The following is a 15,906-nucleotide window of genomic DNA, read 5'->3' as shown; positions in this document are numbered from 1 at the left end:
AGAGCGTTTCAATACAAAGAAAACATAGGTGACTAGTTTTAGACAAAGAAAGAAACATGAAGGACAAATGTACTAATCGGTAAGACTGGACTGACGCCTCGGGACACGCTTCCTATGTGACAATCCACATCTTTCAATGCGCCCTCTCTTGACCCAACGCCTTACGTACCTAAAAAAGAAAGGTATAGCAAGAATGAGTATAAAATTATACTTAGTAAGCCACCTACTTGTAGGCTCTTATCGCATCCTAATTTTGACAAACTTCCATGGTCTTTTTCTTTGACTCTAGAACATCTAGTTCACGTCTTAGCTCCTTGAGGCTTTTTTGGTACTTCGTCTTATCATTTATACTTTAAGAGTTCCCTTACGCCAACCTGTGTTTGACTGGTACTCTGTGAGTAGCTACCTCGACATGCTTTGAGACTACCTGGTGTCATATCTAGGAAGTGAGCTGCAACCCCCTAGTCCCATGATAATCCCTCATTGTTCGGGGAGGGCTACCTCCCCAATTCCCATCCATCTAAATGGTCGGTTTCAACGTGGGTCTCCCGTTTCCCATGCTAAAACGACTTTAGAGCATATGAGTCCGGATCAAAAACCCCCTGGTCTCCCATGAAGCATTGACACCAATCGCACACAGTTAACCTAATGGTACTCTAGCGGTACTGTGGTAGTTTCTTATGCTCCTAGGGGAAAGGTTAGGTCTATACTTAGTGTCTTGTTGCTCTAACTACAAGTCCCTAGACTTAATCATAAATGTGGGTCATGAAAATTAATTTTGTGTGCACACAACTATCATCCAACATCATCATACATATTTCATGCAAAGTAAACATACATGCTCAACGAGGCGATAACATCCATCAACTCCCAGCGTAGAGCTCACAAGTTCCCATCCTCCTTTCAGCATGAAATAAACATATACATATAAAGCGGAAGTTAAAACATAAATGCAACACTCAGACGATTCTCATAGTACTTCTCATAAAACATCCATAATCTTAACAAACAATTACCTACAATCAAACATGGAAAACTACTACCTAAGGTAATTAAACTAGAATGCATGCATATCCAAGCGACTCCTACAAGTATTTCTTCCTAAAGATCCGTGTGGTGACTTACCTGGATAATGTGTGCCCTTAACGTAGTGTTTTCACACAATCAACGTATAAAAAAGTACTGATTTTTCCTCAATTAGATCCTATTTCATAAAAAATAGAGTTAGGATTGGATTCAGGAGGAAAATAGGGAAAACAAGAGTCGAATGGGACGAAAACGGGCTTACACGTGCTTCCACGCGTTGGGAAAAATTCACTCGCAGGTTCCACGTGCGAGTGTTACACGCACACGATTTTTTGCAGCCGTGGGTCGTCGATTCGGTTCGAGTGGACTGCGGGTCGCCGCGGTTCATTTTGTCACGCGGGTACCGGGTCAGCCGAGGAACGCGGGTCGGGTAGCATGGCCGCGGACGCGTGTTGCTGGAAAGCTGGAGTCGTGTCTCCCCATGCGGCATTTGACGCGTGTCCGGTGGTTATTGGCGCACGCGGTCCTCTTTCCGATTGACACATGACGCGCCATCGCATTCTCTCTCCTAGCAGAAAAACGAGGTTTCCGATTAATTTTCCGACGTACTTCTCATTTTTCTATCTCTTGATTCTTAATCCAAACCGTAATGACTTCTTCAACAAAGTTTTAGATCATACTACAACCTACATGCCAATATTTTTTCCTTGATTTTTACTTAATCTACGACGAGTTATGAGTGTCGGAAAGAGGTCCGATAACATTCTTACCGTTCTTGGAAAGATTCTCAGATCTCAACATTTCGTCCGATTTCCTCACAAAATTAGTGGCGAATCTTCCCTAGATGAAGATAGTAAACTTTAACACTCTATTTGCAAACGAAGATCTCAGATGTGGAGAGTGACGTTTGAGATCTTACCTTGCAGATTTCTCTCGAATCTTGACGGAAGATGGAACCTCAACAACATGAGTCTTTCTTCTCTCCAAGAAGAAGCTCCAGAGTGCAAGTCTCGATAGAGGATGATTTTCGTTGGTAACTCTCCGACGAGGACTCTGGCGATTCGTTCGAGATCTTACCTTGTGGATTTCTCTCGAATCTTGACGATCTCCGACGAGGACTCTGGCGATTCGTTCGAGATCTTACCTTGTGGATTTCTCTCGAATCTTGACGAAAGATGGAACCTCAACAACACAAATTTTTCTAATCTCCAAGAAAAAGCTACAGATTGTAAGTCTCAGTAGAGGAAACCTCAACAACACAAATTTTTCTAATCTCCAAGAAAAAGCTACAGATTGTAAGTCTCAGTAGAGGATGATTTTCGTCGGTGATTCTCCGACGAGGACTCTGGCGATTCGTTCGAGATCTTACCTTGTGGATTTCTCTCGAATCTTGACGAAAGATGGAACCTCAACAACACAAATTTTTCTAATCTCCAAGAAAAAGCTACAGATTGTAAGTCTCAGTAGAGGATGATTTTCGTCGGTGATTCTCCGACGAGGACTCTGGCGATTCGTTCGAGATCTTACCTTGCAGATTTCTCTCGAATCTTGACGGAAGATGGAACCTCAACAACACGAATCTTTCTTCTCTCCAAGAAGAAGCTTCAGAGTGCAAGTCACGGTAGAGGATGATTTTCGTTGGTGATTCTCTGACGAGGATTATGGTGATTCACTTTTCTTCTCAAGTTTTTCTCTCAACTTTCTTTCTCATACTTTTCTCTTTTGCAGGTATTCTGTGGAGAATCCTCAAGACCCCTATAATGGGCAAAAGAGCAAATTGACCCTTTTGCCCCTCTGACTGACCGTTTTTTTTTTTAAAAAGCGTTACACCTTATGATGTGACTCCGCAGATTCTCGTTATGTGTTTTGCAGTATTTTCGATTTTGAAATGTATATCAGACAATTTTTAACTTTTAGTCTCATGTTCAAACAACAATAAATATTGAAAGGTTTTTACTCTTGAGTCCAAGTGGCGATCCGTGATTCGATGTATCTGTTAAATACTGTCATAAGCCCTATTCTCTAGGACCAAGACCTATTCTCAAGGTCTTGCTAATATTTTTAGGCTTGTTAGTTTATCTTTAGGTTTAGCAGAAGGCTATATAATGTCATTCTTTATGCGGTTGAAAAATCAAGTTTTTGAGTGCAATATTGTATGTCTTGAGTGATTTTGGTGTTGTGAGTACACTTGTTCCGCTTTCGGCGCACAACAAGTGGTATCAAAGCCTTGTTGTGGTATTTTGGGGTATTGTGAAAGCTTGGGCCTCATCGACCAATCGACGTGCTCACAATCGTGTCTATTCTCTTGAAATTCAATTTTCAAGAATTGTGGTTTTTGAGTTTCATCCAGATTAATTATTGCACATGGCAGAACCATCACAACGTGGATCGAGAGTGTGGAGTTCCAATCTCGAAGTAGAGAAATTTGATGGAACCAATAATTTTGGTGTTTGGTGAGGCGAAGTTAGCGATTTGCTGGTCATGCAAGACCTCGATGTTTCTCTCCAAGAGGAAATGCCTGAAGACATGACAGAAGCAGAATGGACGAAATTAAATCGATAATCCTGTGGAATTATTCGATCCTGTCTTGGCAAGGATCAGAAATAACCATTTATGAAGGTTACCATGGCGAAAGAATTATGGGACAAACTTGAAGCGAAATATATGAAGAAGAGTGTGGAAAATAAACTCTATTTGAAGAAGAAACTCTTCCGTTTTGACTACAAGGAAGGCATCTCAATGGCTGAGCATTTGGATGATTTTAACAAAATCATCACTGATTTTCTCAATCTTGATGTTAAGATTGATGACGAGGACAAGGCGTTGTTGTTATTAAACTCTTTGCCGGAAACCTACGAGTTTTTAGTAACGACCCTACTACATGGAATCACTAATATTGATTTTGAAGATGTTTCAAATGCCTTAATAAACAATGAGATGCGAAAAAAGAAAAATGAGACGTATCAAAGCTCTAGCTCAAATGTTCTCACTGCTCATGGAAGGACTTCTAATTGGAAAAAGAACGAATGTGGAGAGTCTCGATTAAACTCGAGAGGTAGATCTGACAATTGGAGAAAACTTGATAAAAATGAGTGTGCATATTGTCGACAGAAAGGCCATTGGAAAAAAGATTGTTCGATCTTAAAAGAGAAGGGGTCGAAGTCCAATGTGGTTAGAGATGACGACACTGATACAGATGATGCCTTGACAATCTCCCTATCAGTCAGCCAAACCAGTGAATTTCTTGATTCTGGGTGCTCCTATCATATGTGTCCCAACAAAGAGATGTTTTTGGACTTCAAAAAGTTCAATGGTGGAGTTGTCTATATGGGCAATGATAGTACTTGCAAGATAATGGGAATCGGCTCAGTACAAATCAAGATGTTTGATGGGGTTATACGAAAACTCAAAGAGGTGAGGTATGTCCCTGACTTGAAGAAAAATTTGATTTCACTTGGCGTTTTGGATGCGAGTGGTTATCGCATCATTTTGGAAGGAGGGAATTTGAAAGTAGCTCGTGGAGCTTTGGTGGCAATTACAGGAACTAGAAGAGGTAGCATATACTACCTCAACGGAACCACAATAATTGGGCATGCTGCTGTGGCAAGTTCGAAAGAACAAGACTTATCGAAATTATGGCACATGCGACTCGGGCATGCTGGTGAGAAGGCGCTTCAGACACTGGTGAACCAAGGAGTCCTTAAGGGTGCCACCACTGGAAGAATTGATTTCTGTGAACATTGTATATTTGGTAAACAAAAAAATGTGAAGTTTGGTACAGCTATACACCAAACAAAGGGCATTTTGGATTATGTTCACACTGATGTATGGGGTCCCACAAAGAATGTCTCATTGGGAGGAAAGAGGTGGTTCGTCACCTTTATTGATGACTACTCGAAGAGAGTTTGGATGTATCCCATGAGGCACAAAAACGAGGTTCTCCAAATCTTCCTAGAGTGGAAGAAAATGTTAGAGAATCAGACGGACAGGAAAATCAAAAGGCTGAGATCAGACAACGGGGGAGAATATACTTATGATCCATTCCTTAAAGTATGCCGAGATGAAGGGATCGTTCGACACTTCACTGTTCCTGGTAAGCCACAACAAAATGGAGTTGCTGAGAGAATGAACCAGACATTAACAGAGAAGGTTCGATGCATATTGTCTCAAGCAGGATTGAGTAAAGCATTTTGGGCTGAGGCTCTCAGTTATGCAGTTCACTTGGTGAATCGTTTACCTATTTCTGGAAATAGTGGGAGAACTCCGCTTGAGGTATGGTCAGGTAGTCCTGTTAGTGATTATGATAAATTGCATGTGTTTGGGTGTCCTGCTTATTATCATGTGACAGACTCAAAGCTGGATCCTAGAGCAAAAAAAAGCCAAGTTTATGGGCTTTAGCAAAGGTGTGAAGGGCTATAGGTTATGGTGTCCAGAAACAAGTAAGATTGTTAATAGTCGAGATGTGACATTCGATGAGTCTGGAATGTTTTTGCAGAAAATTGAAATTAATGACGAGACATTGAAGCAGGTGGAGAAGGTGGTGTTCTCTCCTGATGTGGTTGCTCCTACTGAAGAACCTATTGATCAGGTAAATAATAACTTTGATGTCTTAGAACAGAAAGAGCAAAGTCTTGAGGAGCAAAGCCTTGTAAATGAAAGAGTGGAGGAACCTGAGTCAATCGCCAAGAATAGACCACGAAGGGTAATTCGAAAACCTGCAAGGTTTGATGATACGATAGCATATGCTTTCTCTTTGATTGATGGAGTTCCTAACAGTTACAAAGATGCTATTTAGAGCCCGGATAGCTTACACTGGCAAGAGGCTGTGAATCAGGAGATAGCATCATTGGAGATAAATCAAACTTGGGATTTGGTACAGCTTCCAAAAGATAAGAAGGAAATTGGTTGTAAATGGGTTTTTGCAAAAAAGAAAGACCCTTTTGGTATAGGTTATAAAGCTCGACTTGTGGCTAAAGGCTACGCACAAAAAGAAGGCATTGACTACAATGAACAATAGGTTCTTTAGTAGGAGCAACCACATCAGGAGAGAACACCACCTTCTCCACCTGCTTCAATGCTTTTTTTTTTTGCGCTTAAAGGTACTTTATCAGGTAAATAATAACTTTGATGTCTTAGAACAGAAAGAGCAAAGTCTTGAAGAGCAAAGCCTTGTAAATGAAAGAGTGGAGGAACCTGAGTCAATCGCCAAGAATAGACCACGAAGGGTAATTCGAAAACCTGCAAGGTTTGATGATACGATAGCATATGCTTTCTCTTTGATTGATGGAGTTCCTAACAGTTACAAAGATGCTATTCAGAGCCCGGATAGCTTACACTGGCAAGAGGCTGTGAATCAGGAGATAGCATCATTGGAGATAAATCAAACTTGGGATTTGGTACAGCTTCCAAAAGGTAAGAAGGAAATTGGTTGTAAATGGGTTTTTGCAAAAAAGAAAGACCCTTTTGGTATACGTTATAAAGCTCGACTTGTGGCTAAAGGCTACGCACAAAAAGAAGGTATTGATTACAATGAAATTTTCTCACCTGTGGTGAAACATTCTTCGATTCGAATATTGTTAGCTTTGGTTGCTCAATTTAATCTTGAGCTTGCACAACTCGATGTAAAAACTGTCTTTTTGCATGGAGATTTGGAAGAAGAAATATATATGGCGCAACCAGTTGGTTTCCGAGTAGTTGGACAACAACATTTAGTATGCAGATTGAAGAAATCTTTGTATGGGCTGAAGCAATCCCCTCGCCAATGGTATAAAAGGTTTGATCATTTCATGGTAGAGCATATGTATACTCATAGTCAATTTGACCATTGTGTGTATTATCGATGTCTCGATGATGGATCGTTTATTTACTTGCTCTTATATGTTGATGATATGTTAATTGCTTCAAAGAGACAGGTGGAGATTGATAAACTCAAAGATGAGCTTTCTAAAACATTTGAAATGAAAGACTTAGGCAATGCAAAGAAAATACTTGGAATGGAGATAGAGCGAGATCGGAAAAAAGGTACAGTCTGGTTGACTCAGTCTCAATATCTACGCAAGGTATTGTCAAGATTTAGTTTGAATGATTCAACCAAACCCGTTAGTACTCCATTTGCTCCTCATTTCAAGCTTAGTGCTTCCATGTGTCCAAGTTCTGACGATGACAAAAGGTATATGGAGAACATTCCTTATACAAATGCTGTTGGTGCGTTGATGTATGCTATGGTGTGTACTCGACCTGATATTTCACACGCAGTAAGCATGGTGAGTCGTTATATGCATAATCCTGGTAAAGAGCATTGGCAGGCTGTAAAATGGATTCTTAGGTACATTCTTGGCACTATTGATGTTGGTATTAAGTTTCAAAACAAGAAATGTTTAATCTTGACAATCGTGTAGCTGGTTTTGTGGATTCTGATTATGCTGGTGATTTGGATAAGCGACGATCTACTACGGGATATTTATTTACTATGGCTGGTGGACCTGTTTGTTGGCTTTCAATATTGCAGTCTACTGTTGCATTGTCTACCACTGAAGCAGAGTATATGGCAGTAACGGAAGCTTTTAAAGAAGCTATTTGGATGCATGGTTTGATCAATGACTTGGGTATTTTGCAGGGACATATAGATGTATTTTGTGATAGCCAGAGCGCTATTTGCTTGTCAAAAATCAAGTCCATCATGCTCGTACAAAACACATTGATGTCCGTTTTCACTTTATTCGAGAAATTATTAGCAAAGGGGATATTCGTTTACTAAAAATTGGAACTGCTGATAACCCTGCTGATATGTTGACAAAGGTGATCGCTCGTGAAAAGTTCTGCCATTGTTTGAATCTCATCAACGTCGGAAGGAAGGAGTAGTGTGTTGACGTGGTAGCAACCAAATTCACTATCAACTTGGAGATCTTATGACAAGGTGGAGATTGTTAAACACTGTCATAAGCCCTATTCTCTAGGACCAAGACCTATTCTCAAGGTCTTGCTAATATTTTTAGGCTTGTTAGTTTATCTTTAGGTTTAGCAGAAGGCTATATAATGTCATTATTTATGCCGTTGAAAAATCAAGCTTTTGAGTGCAATATTGTATGTCTTGAGTGATTTTGGTGTTGTGAGTACACTTGTTCCGCTTTCGGCGCACAACAGTATCGAAGACCCGTCGTCATTCAAATAATAATATTTAAATTAGTTTTGGGTTATGGATTACTTTTTTTTAAGTCTACCTTTTAATCATGATTTAAATTACTTATCATTAGTCTTTGTTTTATGAGAGTATTATACCTTATGAATACAAACATGGAGTGCTTTTTAGTTATCCATCATTATTACAAACAAACTCCCAATCCACAACCAATCTTTTAATCAATGATTATGCCTCTCTTTAAATATCAATTTTTTTTTCTACCAATTAAATAAACAATATAACTTTTATAAATATGGGCATAAGAATTTGAACCTTAGTTTTATTTAATAATCTGAAAATTTTGATCAATACAACTCAATTCATATAGTCCGGATTGAATTATGAACTTATTTTGTTGAGTTTAATTAAATAAAAACATTAAGGATTAACTCAGTTTATGAATTCTTCTAAAAATTTCTTTCCTCTAGCGAGGACTTCCACAAAATGAGAACGGGGGCGATAGATTGGGTTTAATCAAAACAACATGAATTCATAGTTAATTTTAAAATATACATTTTTGTTTATGATACAATTATATATACATATTTTTATTTAATTATTCTCCGGTAATTCTTACAAATAATTTTAACTATTTGATAGGTAATTTTGTCAGAGCTACAAAACTGTGAATAAACAACTCAACAAACTGAATTAGGTTGAGTTCTGTTCATTTTTTAATAAGGGTTATTTGAGTAAAAAAATTTACCATCTAAACAAATGGATTCAAAACCGGACTAAACCTAACCCATAAACACCTGTAACCTTAAGGAGAAAAAAGGACACTCATTTGAATATGAATCTCATATTAATTTGCTATCAACCCGACAAAGAAATTGACATGTTTTAAGTAATGGGTACCCAAAATTCCCACCAAATTGAACAAACATCCCTCGAAAAGAGACAAGTTGCGCATGCTCTTAGATTCCATCCAAAATATTAATCCTTGCTTTATTTGATTAAAATGAATTTTAATTCGTGATTAATAGCTTTTTAAGTTTAGTGAAAAAGCATTAGGTAGCATACACAAAATCGTGTATGATTAAGGAATTTGACTAAGGTTTTCATAGGAAACCTAAAGTAAAGGCCATTTCCAAGGTAATGTTGATAAGCACTTTAAAAGCAATGACTCAAAGGGTTAAGCACACAATTAATCACTAAAAACATACAAACCCCACTAACCTAAAAGTTTCTTGCAAGAAATGATAAAAATGGTGCCAAAAAGCCTACCAATTTGTGAGAATATTTTCAAAAAGAGACAAGAAAATGAGACATACCCCCAACAACCAAACCCACTTGGGATAAAAAGATTTTTTAAAACTTTTTCTAAGAATAATCCTCAAAATTTAACCACTATATTGAGGTATCATATTGTGATTAGATCACACGATCGAACTTCAAGTTAAAATAGTCTTGTTCTAGTCTTATAATTATATCCATATTCGTTAAAAGGAATAGAAATGTATACATACATGGATCACTACTAACAAAGAAGGAAATAGTATAGAGTGAAATATGAACCTAATAAAAGGCATTTGAAAGAGAAAATTAGAATGAATAATGGTATAATATGCTTATTTCTTGATAGATTGATCAAAGTGAAGTCCATGTTGCTCATTTAGGAAATAATCATGGTTTTATAATCAAAGAATACTATTTCCATTGGTGTGAGACTTTTAGCTCGATTAAAGAGAGGTGTTGATGAAAGTTCAACATCGACTAATTGAGAGAATGATCATGGGTTTATAATCAATGAATACTATCTCTATTAGTGTGAAGCTTTCTGAGGAATTAGAGGAAAGTCATGAGAGCTTACACTCAAAGTGGTATTTTTACTTGATCGATCGAAAGAGAGAGGTACATGTTGTTGAGTTTAGTTGTTATAATCTATATAATATCCAAATAAAATAGAGGTACGTGAAAAAATTGAGACTACATTCAAAGAGCAATCTAGAATATAAAATGTAAATATTTTTTCAGTGACTCAATCACAAGAACTTGATAAGTAAGTGTATTTTACTTAGAGCAATGCTACGTTCCAATAACTAGTGTTGGTATACGAACACAATTGTCTCTATAAAAAAAAAAAAAACCAAATTACCATCTGGGTTAAAAAGTGTTATTTTGGTGAATTTAAAAGTTTGTTAAAGCTTTTAGAAATTTGACATAATTTCTAAGAACACCAAATTACAATTCCCAAATTCAAAGATACCATATTACATATCATTATCAAGTTTCCAAAAATTTTAAAAACAAGAAGAAGCTTACATCATCTCTCTCTCTCTCTCTCTCTATAAAACCCATCATTTTTCTCTGCATTTCCTATCTCATCTCACTATGGATTCCGTCGCCTATCTCAAGTTCTTCAAATTTTCCGGCGCCGATGGACTTCCAAAACAAGAACAAGACGAAGAAGAAGAAGAAGAAGAAGAAGATTCGTTCTTCGATCTCGAGCTTCTCTCTGTTTCCGCCGGCAAAATTCAAGGCCCAGAACAGAGGCCTCAAATTCCGACCAAATTAGGCGAACACATGAACCTCTGTTCCGATTCCATTTCGAAACGGAAGATTCTTCCAATCGAGCCCACTTCGAAGCCCCAATCTCCGATTCAATTTCTCAAATCAGCTCCCAAATTCACTGATTTCATCTTCAAGAAACAGAGATCAATGGCCAAGAACAGAGCACCCGCTGGCCCAGAACAAGAAGAAACCCGAATTCTAAGCTCGAAATTTACCAGAGACAACAGCACAAGAAGAATCAGAGGCATTTTTCCACCGGACCCATATGGGGTTCCGGCTCCATCTCCGGCGTGGCGGTTCTCGAAGGAGGCGGTGCAGAAATATCTAAAGCTGATAAAGCCTAAGCTTCTGAAGAAACCCACCGACAGCGGCGGCGAGTTGTCGTCCGCAGCTGTGGATTCTCCGGTGAGGGAGAAGCTCGAGAATGGTCTTCCGACAGGGATTAGGTTGGTCTGTAAGCATCTGGGTAGGAGCAAATCGGCCTCGGCGGCTAGCAGATTGGCGGCGGCAGTGGCGGTGGCTCCTCCACCGAACCGGAGGGATGATTCGTTATTACAGCTACACGACGGGATTGAAAGCGCCATTTTACACTGTAAAAGATCCTTGAATGCTTCCACAGGTAAAAACAAAGAAAGAAACCTCTTTTAAACTTATAATTAGGCCATTGATTTTTTTGAATTATGTTTTTGTGGTCAGAGAAACCTGTGTTGGCTATGGACGTCTGAGAAAGGTATTTTAGAGTATTATGTTCTTGTTCGATTCTATTTTCCGCCATTGATTTGGAAGCAAAGAGCTTCAAAATAATAAAATCTGAGAGAAACCCAGAAGAGGAAGAACAGTGAAAAAGAAGAGAAATTGTTGGGTGATGAAAGTGATGATGAACAATACAAATGGGGTTTGGGAGTTGGGAATATGTAAAAGGCTCATAATTATTTATCAAAAGGAATTTTAAAAGATATCTGATTCTGAAATTTGTCTGTGTTGGGATTTTGTCTCATGCAAACTCCAACCACTGTTTTATATATATATATATTTATATGAATGTCGAGATATTCTTAATTTACATAATTGGATTAGGTTACGTCAAATCTAACCTTATTTTCGAGTTAGTTAGGTTGACTCGATAAAAAAAAATGTCTAACTCATCAATCAACCTGAATTTCGATTTTTCAAAATTTTAATCTAGCTCGAATTGAGAAAATATACATATAACCCAACCCAACTTTTTTAGTTTGGGCTTGGTAACTTAAAGGTTATCGGATTTTCAGATCATAGTTCACTTCTAATTATCCTTAAATATCACTTCGGTTCATTTGCATTCAATAATTTATGAAATTGATATAAGATAAGAAGTTGATAAAATTTCATTCAATAATTTATGAAATTGATATATGATAAGAAATTGATAAAATTTGAGAGAAAATGACATATCGATTATATTTTCTAATTGATATTTTAAAATTAGACGTTTTTAAAATTAGAGGTTTGTATTTCTATTTCAAATATTTTGAATTTAACAAAAATAAAAATAAAAAAAAACTAATAATTACTTGTAAATGTTTTTTAGCCATCCAATAAAATTTCATCAATTAAGATGTTAGAAACTTTACTTCATTGGTGAGTTAACAAAAGAAGACAGAAGATTTATTAACTAGTGAGGTAACATAAGGTCAAAGATCAAAGTGAACACAATCGAGATCTAATCTTAGCTCGTTCAAGATTATAAAAAATCATTGGTATATTACGATACATAAGCATTGAAGCAGATGTAAAGCGCCAAACCGATGCACAACTTTTCTCCATTGTGCAGGTCACTTATTTATGCAAATTACAATTATTGTTAAAGCACATGAATGTCAAGATAGATCTTTCTTGGCTAAATTTTGGCGTCTAAAAAAGTTTGATTCTTAGCTGTAATGTTTTATTTAAGATCACCACTATCAGTGCCAAAAACAATAACACACAAGATAATTTCACTTTCTCTCATAATTTCTACTTCTCATTAGTTCTTCCAAGGGAACATTTAATGCCTCTTACGCCATAAACCACACCTCACATTTGATTCATTGTCAATGTCTAGTTTTGGTCTCTAGCGTTTACTTGTCCATTCTTAAATGTCTCATTCTCAAATTTTCCAACAAAGAAGAAAAAAACTTATGAATTTGTATAAGTAACAAACTATTCACAGGTTGGTTTCAATTGGATTGAACAAGGACGACCAATCCAAATGCATATATGTGTGTGCATTTAGTTGTTCTGGACTTGGGTTATAAATAGACCGACCACAGGGCACAGGGCACAGGGAACCCGAAACTGGACTTGGGTTACAAATACTCAAAACAATGGAAAGATTTAAGATCCTGTGAAGGCCATTTGAAATTCGTCCAACCAGATTCCATGATAATTTTGTCCTTCCACCTTGGGAAGTAAGGTATAACCATGGGCGAATGGTAGGTAAATAAAAAAGCCTCCAAACAGAGTTGAGAAATAGCTAAATAGCAATATTGGGAAGAAACAATCACGATCGCTCGTGCCAAGCAACAAGAACTTAATTGCCTCGACATCTGAAACCAAAGCGAGGGCTATCAACCTTAAGAGTACCAAGATCCATTCCCAAGAATTTGGGTTCATTGGGGTCCGAGGAAGAGTTATAGTACGACAATCTTCCTACATTTTCAAGGGTGGTGCATCCTAGGGTTGAAACAAATACCAAAGAAATTGATGAAGAGACAATGAAAGGGTGGGGAGAGGTTAAGAAGGTAATTGAACATAATACTTTCCCGTTTAAGACCTTTCACATTTTTTGTACCTAATGTATGGTACGAATGTAAACGAAAAAAGAAATACAAATGCACTACTACAAATCATACATGGGCAGCAAACGTTTGTACTACAGTCTTTTTTTCTTCCACCACTATCACAGAGAAGTTACCACAAAATGCAGGGAAATAAAATAACGGAAAAAAGTACACTAGAAGAATTTATACCGGTACACTCATTCCAAGCGATGGAATACAAAGAGAAAATCCCAGGTAGGCATTTTAATCGCCTGTAACTGCACCATTGTTCAGTGAAATGCATTCAATCATCAACAAGAGACAAAGCATACGACTTAAATGACACTAAAACGGCAAAGCAGTCACTACCTTAGATTTCTATAATATAGTCCTTACATATTGGTCAAGACTTGTACTGAATAGCTCACACCTGCATAAAGCAAAATCAAATGATTAATCAAGGCCTCAAGGGAGAGCCGAAACCACATTGCGTGGACAAACAAGATTAACTTTATTTTCATCATAAAAACAATATTATAGCAAGTATGGACTGATTGAGATGAGAGGGTGGGTTAAGTCCGTAGATAAGATATAAAAACATTTCAAATCTTTTGCTAAAAAGAGTAAACAGGAAAACTTCAGGAATATTCTCTAATGTACAACTTTTTGGTAAAAGAAGGGTTAAATTAACATTTTAGTCCCTATAGCTCAGTTCAACCTCCTTTAAATGTATCTACCCTAATTAGGTGCTAATAATTTTCTAACAAAACTATTTTTCATCGGAAGTGAAAAATAAGGGCTATGTGCTACCATTCATTGTAGTATATCTAAAGGTTAAATTGTTGATTGAATTATGGTTTGAGTTGAGTGAGTTCAGAAATAAAGGAAAGCAAGTTTTGCAGCCGAACTTTCGACATAAATCACCCACTTTAAAAGAAACCCAAGTCCAAAATCGACCCCTTTGATACACAATATTGTTTTGTCTTTAGCTGAACACTCACCCAATTTCTTATATTTTTTTCACCCAATTCAAACTTTAATATGGTTAGCCAATGGAATCTTTAACCATGCTTTAAGCTTAAAGAAAACTTATTGTCTCCCTTATCCACATTAAAAAGAAAAAGGAAAAAAATATTAAATTTCAAAAAAATGAAAAATAAAGAAGCATGGGAAGTCGGAAAACTACCACCATATGTGGTAATCACACAGAATTTTTGAGATATTTAACCAAATCATAGGAACTACGTGATTCTTTTAGATCACAGTAACCAAATTAAAACCAAGCTGAAGCCCAGGAACTAAAGTGGTAATTAGTCTAAAGGGAGAATCTAGTAAAGCCTAAAAGATCCCAGAAAAGGCCCCTAAGACAGACTTAAAGTAGTTATAGTTAAGGTTAAGAACCAATAATAAACTCCCTTATGCCGGACATCGTTTGATCTCATTTAAACTGTAACCACTGGATGCATGCATTACAAATTCAAATTCATCAAAGATATTGATTTTATTCTGTACGGCTTCGAACTGTGTTTCTTTGATTAAATTAATACAGTTGGTATATGGAACATATGCACGACCAAAGCTATCAATTTACCTGATTGGGGTTCCCGGACTGTAGAGAGGATTTTTCACAACATATTCAACATACAAGTTGTAGATGTACTTCAGTGAGTCCCTCAGATCACCGGTTCTAGGATGGGTAACAAGGATAATCTGAAAACAAGGAAATAATCCATCATGCACACAAAATTGAACTTCAAGCTAATTTATCAATCTCAAGCATAGTGACCCTATAGTTAATGGCAAGAATCCCATTTTTGCACCTCCGGTTAATTATCTTTCAAAACAGAAACAATTTTAAAATAGCAGCTTCACAGGGCTTCTTCCAAAAGTCCAACCTTAACTCTTCAGGAATAAAACAAGTACTAATCATCACCAAGAAAACTGAAGTTCATAAGAACAAGAAAGAAAACAAAAACATTTCATGAGGCTATGAATCAGAACTTAAGTAATCCATGTGACACAACAAGTTCAAAGAAGAAAGAGCCCAAACCTTAAAAACCCCCATCTACCTTGTCAAATAACAATGATAATAGCAATAAATAAGCAAATCAATGACCCAAATATTGGTTTCATTAAATCTCAATAATCCATGCTCTGCTCATGCCATATATCAAGAAACTTAACTTAGCGATTCAAGTAGACATGCATGAAAATAAAATGTCAAATATAGAAAAGAACAAAAGAGAGAAGGCTATAGAAACCTTTATCCCTGATGGAGTTTCAGTAAAACTGAGCTTGTAGGTATTCGTACGAAAACTGTGAAATGAACAACCTTGGCCAGGTAACTGAGGCACACCAAGATTGCCTTTATCAGCACTGTACCAAAAAAAAAAAAAAAAAAAAAAAAAC

At 37.0% G+C, this 15,906-nt stretch overlaps 2 protein-coding genes and 1 long non-coding RNA gene across 7 annotated transcripts in view; 1 reads left to right on the top strand and 2 right to left on the bottom strand.

Annotated features, from left to right (window-relative positions):
- On the bottom strand, positions 1 to 2,758 carry LOC111471572. 3 transcript variants are annotated; one of them, XR_002715213.1, is made up of 5 exons: positions 2,554 to 2,758; positions 1,797 to 1,866; positions 1,126 to 1,594; positions 839 to 900; positions 1 to 169 (listed from the first exon to the last, which is right to left on the bottom strand). It is a non-coding gene; the product is annotated as an uncharacterized LOC111471572 (long non-coding RNA). The 3 variants fall into 3 exon arrangements; XR_002715211.1 differs by having other exon boundaries at positions 839 to 1,594; XR_002715212.1 differs by lacking the exon at positions 2,554 to 2,758 and adding an exon at positions 1,946 to 2,123 and having other exon boundaries at positions 839 to 1,594.
- Positions 2,759 to 10,475: 7,717 nt separating this feature from the next.
- LOC111471559 (probable membrane-associated kinase regulator 5) lies at positions 10,476 to 11,714 on the top strand. Its single transcript, XM_023117291.1, has 2 exons — positions 10,476 to 11,339; positions 11,417 to 11,714. The coding sequence occupies exons 1-2, from the start codon at positions 10,541 to 10,543 to the stop codon at positions 11,443 to 11,445; spliced, it is 828 nt and encodes a 275-aa protein (XP_022973059.1). The 5' UTR covers positions 10,476 to 10,540; the 3' UTR covers positions 11,446 to 11,714.
- A 1,753-nt stretch (positions 11,715 to 13,467) lies between these two features.
- Positions 13,468 to 15,906, bottom strand: part of LOC111471566 (trafficking protein particle complex subunit 1-like) — a 4,272-nt gene continuing 1,833 nt past the window's right edge. For all 3 annotated transcript variants that reach the window (XM_023117299.1, XM_023117300.1, XM_023117297.1), the window contains exons 3-6: positions 15,759 to 15,873; positions 15,089 to 15,207; positions 13,867 to 13,927; positions 13,468 to 13,775 (exon numbers count right to left, since the gene is read on the bottom strand). In XM_023117299.1, coding sequence (XP_022973067.1) covers positions 13,876 to 13,927; positions 15,089 to 15,207; positions 15,759 to 15,873 — 286 coding nt within the window. In that variant the 3' untranslated portion in view covers positions 13,468 to 13,775; positions 13,867 to 13,875. The remainder of the gene's footprint in view (positions 13,776 to 13,866; positions 13,928 to 15,088; positions 15,208 to 15,758; positions 15,874 to 15,906) is intronic.

The sequence above is a fragment of the Cucurbita maxima genome, unplaced genomic scaffold (genome assembly GCF_002738345.1).
Source record: "Cucurbita maxima cultivar Rimu unplaced genomic scaffold, Cmax_1.0 Cma_Scf00053, whole genome shotgun sequence".
Classification (NCBI taxonomy): Eukaryota; Viridiplantae; Streptophyta; class Magnoliopsida; order Cucurbitales; family Cucurbitaceae; genus Cucurbita; species Cucurbita maxima.
The sequence above is the reverse complement of the archived record's forward strand: the minus strand, read 5'-3'. Positions and strand labels throughout refer to the sequence as shown.

Excerpts from the sequence above, each read along its gene's own strand:
- LOC111471559 (XM_023117291.1), top strand. The coding sequence starts at position 10,541 with ATGGATTCCGTCGCCTATCTCAAGTTCTTCAAATTTTCCGGCGCCGAT. Across the intron at positions 11,340-11,416 it reads ATCCTTGAATGCTTCCACAG|AGAAACCTGTGTTGGCTATG; the intron begins GTAAAAACAAAG and ends TTTTGTGGTCAG.